This window comes from Limulus polyphemus, unplaced genomic scaffold, assembly GCF_000517525.1.
Source record: "Limulus polyphemus unplaced genomic scaffold, Limulus_polyphemus-2.1.2 Scaffold3965, whole genome shotgun sequence".
In the NCBI taxonomy this organism is placed as follows: Eukaryota; Metazoa; Arthropoda; class Merostomata; order Xiphosura; family Limulidae; genus Limulus; species Limulus polyphemus.
The window spans coordinates 95933-100462 of record NW_013669575.1 but is presented as its reverse complement, the minus strand read 5'-3'; the positions used below and the strand labels follow the sequence as shown (position 1 = coordinate 100462).

Sequence of the window (4530 nt, the reverse complement as noted above, 5' to 3'; positions counted from 1 at the left end):
TAAGATATTTTAAGTTATGCTTAAATTTGTATTACTAGTATTTATTTTGTAAATGATATATTTAAGTTGTGTTCTGATTCATTTTTAAGCCAGTGTTTCAGGCTAATTATAACTTATTTTATTACTGTAGGTACCATGAACTGTATTTTTTATAATGATCTTGAGATTAAATTCAAATCTACCCCAATTTTATTTTGTGTTTATAAATTGTATTCCAGTATTTTTCAGTTTAATCTGTTTATGATATCATACTATAATCTGCATTATGAGTTTATTTTGGGTTTTTACTTTAATTTTATTTCAACCTACCCTTTGACAACTACTTAGTTGTTGTCCTTCTGCATTTGTTAAATGTTCAGTGGTATGTCTGCAGACTTACAACGCTAGAAACCGGGTTTCGATACCCGTGGTGGGCAGAGCACAGATAGCCCATTGTGTAGCTTTGTGCTTAATTCCAAACAAATGAATTTATTATTTATTTAAGTGAGCAAGAAATATTGAGAAAGGAGAAGTAATATGTATAAATATTTTATAAATTTTATCTTACCTTTTGCTGATGTTAGCATTTGGTGACAACTTCCTGCAGTTTCTGCATTTTTATTTCTCTGCAGTGATGATGTATACAGACTTTCTGGCACAACTGAATATTTGATTTCCTTCGTTGATGAATAACTCTTCTGATGTTTGAACTCCTGAACTGGTGGATAAATTTTCTCTTGTGTATCTTGGCATTTATTTCCCTGAATTGGTGTTAAATTTTGTTCATGTATATCTGGATATGTGGACTCTCGAACAGATGGATGCACAATAGGATACTTAGCCTCTTGTGTAAAGCAAGTGTACTTAGGAAATTGGTTCAATGAGTAACTTTGCTCCTGTATTCCAAAATATTTATTGTCAAAATCAAGAGAGTTACTAGTTTCTTTTGCACTGCAGGAAGACTTAAGCTCTAAGTTCGATAGGTATTTTTCACCTTGCATTGCAGGATATTTAGTGTCAATAAATTCTGGGAAGGTCTTCTGTTGTGTGTTGCTTGAATATATGGGTACTTGGTTCGATTGATAACATTTAGATTGTAGAGTTACGTGGTTGAGACCCTGAAGGAATGGGTAGCTTTCCTTTTGTATTCCCAACAATTTAGATTCTTGGATCAATGGATAACTAATCTTATGTGCATCAGAATGTGTGTCTTCCTGACTGGCTGGGTGATTCATCTTATGTGTACTACCAGTATACATGGTTTCTTCATTTAATGAGCAACACTGCTCCTGTGGACTTGAAAATTTGACTTTCTGAGCCACTGGGAAGTTTTCTTCTTGCAATCCTGAATAATTAGGGTCTTGAATTGATAGGTAATTTTTTTCTTGCATGTTTTGATATATATTCTTTGTAGCCAAAAGGTAATCCATATTTTGTGCACTTGGATACTTAACATCTGGAATTACACAGTAGATAGTTGCTTGCGATTCTGGACAACTGGATTCTTGAATCAATGGGTAATTATTCTTCTGTGTATTTAGATATGTTAGTTTTGCATCAAATGGATAACTTTTTTCTTGGGCACGGGAATACTTGGAATCCTGAACCAATGGACTTTTTGTCTCTTGTAATATAGAATAGTTGGGGTCTCTAACTAGTTCATAATGTTTTTCCTCCACAACTTTGTTTTTAATTTGTGCATTATTTTGGTTAATTTCTTCAGCCAATTCAGGATATACATTCTGTTGGATATTTCTATCTGGGGATTTTGAAGCTACCATCTTTTTCTTTGGTTTTGGAGGAACAACTGGGGCAATTTTCTTACCTCTTGTAGTCGAGTACTGTTGGGGAGTGAAATTAGTAATGCTAAGATGACCAAGGTCCTTACGAAGTGTTTCTTGATGAGTGTTCATGCTATAGACTGAAGAAGGATATGCCTCTGCACCTAATTGTATATACACATATGAATAAATTTTACATAAAAATTGCAATATCCTTACCAAAACATACATTTATATATATATAAGTAATTTAATCATCAAAAACAATTAAATCATTGCTCAAGCTGTTTATATACTGAAATTAAAGAACCCATACAACCTTCAATGGGTTCTGCTCAACATATTGTTAAGAATATTATTCAAACTCAAAAACTATATTGAGCAAAACTTTATTAATGTAGATAATGTTCTACCAGTTTGAAAAACTTCAAAATCAATTAACTAAAACTATTCATTCCTCAACTGTCTACAGAATTGGTTAGATTATCTGTAGAGCTTACAAATTTTATATTCAATTTCAAACTCCTATGTAATAAACTATCTAAACCTCAACTTACCAACCTGTAACATACCATTCACTACATTGCTACATATTGAGTAATTTTATGCTACTGCTTGTCACAATATTCAATGTAAAAAAACTGACCACAAAAAAAAAACAAAAAACCTGGGTGAATTCTCTTACTTTATATCCCGGCAGTAGTCATTGGGACTAACTGCAATATTGGATGGAATTTACGTTTGCTCTTATTTGTTCTCTAATACATCATTAGGCATCCTGTAACCAACAAAGTGATGGATCCATGAGTAGTTGGATATTTTACAAAAATTAATTTAAAAAAAGAGCAACTTAAATCTTTTTGAATTCATTTTCCCATTACAGGATTTTTTATATAACTCTGTTTTCTGTTTCATGTCTCAGAGTTTTATTGGGAATTTTTATTCATTAAAATTCATAAATGTTTTCATGTGCAGCAGTTTGTTTTTTCAATAGATTTCTTGCACTCGGATTTGAATCTGAAACCTCTCCCAGGCCAGGAGAGTGCCTTTTTCTTTTCTTTATTACAAAATCCTCCAAAAAACACAAAATACGGCAAATCATTGTACATATAAACAGATTCAAAAATTAGACAAAGAAGAAAACATGGAAAATACATACAACTAAGAATTACAAAAAAACAATAAAAATACTACAGGAAAAGGTTAAGTTTATAATAAAGGACACGTGATAATATAACCCACTGAAGAAACATGAAGTCAGTAAGAAAATGACTGAATACCTGTGATATTATTATGAATTGCATAAATAGAAATATGAAGGCTAATTTTTTCAAGTGCACTGCCAACTGAGCTATAAGGTTTTGACAACTAGTGTTTGGTAGTAACACTTTTTAACAACTTAAGCTACCACACACTTTAGAATCTTCTAAATGAATTCCACAAGTTTTTTTTTAGTAAAAACTTTACATCTATTATTTTCTCTACCCTATCATTAACTGTGAAATCAACAATGTATGGTAAAACGAAAAGTTCAAAATACAAAATAAATCTAATTTCCTTTTTTCTTTCTGAAATGACTGCATACTGTAATAGAAAATCACATCATATTTATTCTAACAGCCAAAGCTCATATAATTTTTGAAGTATTTGGATAATTATGAAAAAATTTTTACAATTACTTCAGTAATTTTGTTAAGATTTAAAACATTTCTAATGTTTGAAGGCCCTGCATGGGCAGGTGGTTAGGGCGCTGGACTCGCAATCTGAGGGTCGTGGGTTCGAATCCCCGCCACACCGAACATGTTCGTCCCTTCAGCCCTGGGAGCATTATAATGTTACGGTCAATCCAATTCGTTGGTAAAAGAGTAGCCCCAGATTTGGCGTTGGATGTTGATAACTAACTGCCTTCCCTCTAGTCTTACACCACTAAACTAGGGACGGCTAGCGCAGATACCCTCGTGCAGCTTTGCGCGAAATTCAAAACAAACCAAACATTATGCTGTCCTACCACAGCTAATTGTTCTCTAATGCTAGCCTTACCTGGTGACCACAGATGGTGTTAAACCTGACCCAAAGAAGTCAGAAGTTTGTAAAAATTATCCAGTGCCCAAAACAGTAAAAGATTTTTTATAGGTTTACACCGCATTTTGCACTGCTTGCAAAACCTTTAACTGAATTAACTCTCAACCATGGGACCAACCTTTTGTGCTGGTTACAGTTTTCATGCTATAACGTTTAAATTAGTAAGATAATGTTAACGAAATTTGGCAGTTTATCAGTAAACATTACAATGCTTTCGTACACAAAATATCTAATATTTTTATTAAGTTTCTCTCATGCCTTTTTTCACATCTGTTTATCTATCATGCAAAGTAATTTTCATTTTAACATTAAAAATACTTTTATGCATCAGAAAATTTTGAAATTTCACATGCTAAAACTTTATAATGTCCAAGTACTTATCAAACGTTTCTTAAGAAAAAACTTTATATTTTATCTATTATTTTCAGTAATTAATCTCTGTACTGGTTTGGTAAATTTGACCGATCTCACAACCACCATACAAAATTGGGAAACAAACATTAAATATGCCTCTTTCATTCTAGAATGAACACGAAAACATAAATGACTGGACGAAATAGCTTAAATCTTATAACATTATACATTTATGTATATATATATATATTATATCGACCTTTCACCCGTGCCCGGCAAGCAATACAGAAGTTACAACAACGTGGCTCACGTGCACCCATATTACCGTATCAAA

At 32.4% G+C, this 4530-nt stretch overlaps 1 protein-coding gene across 1 annotated transcript in view; it reads right to left on the bottom strand.

Moving 5' to 3' along the window:
- Positions 1-479: 479 nt before the first annotated feature.
- The window catches only part of LOC111088531, a 30666-nt gene continuing 26615 nt past the window's right edge, over positions 480-4530 (bottom strand). Inside the window, exon 2 of the mRNA XM_022398969.1 lies at positions 480-1924. Coding sequence (XP_022254677.1) covers positions 480-1892 — 1413 coding nt within the window. The 5' untranslated portion in view covers positions 1893-1924. The remainder of the gene's footprint in view (positions 1925-4530) is intronic.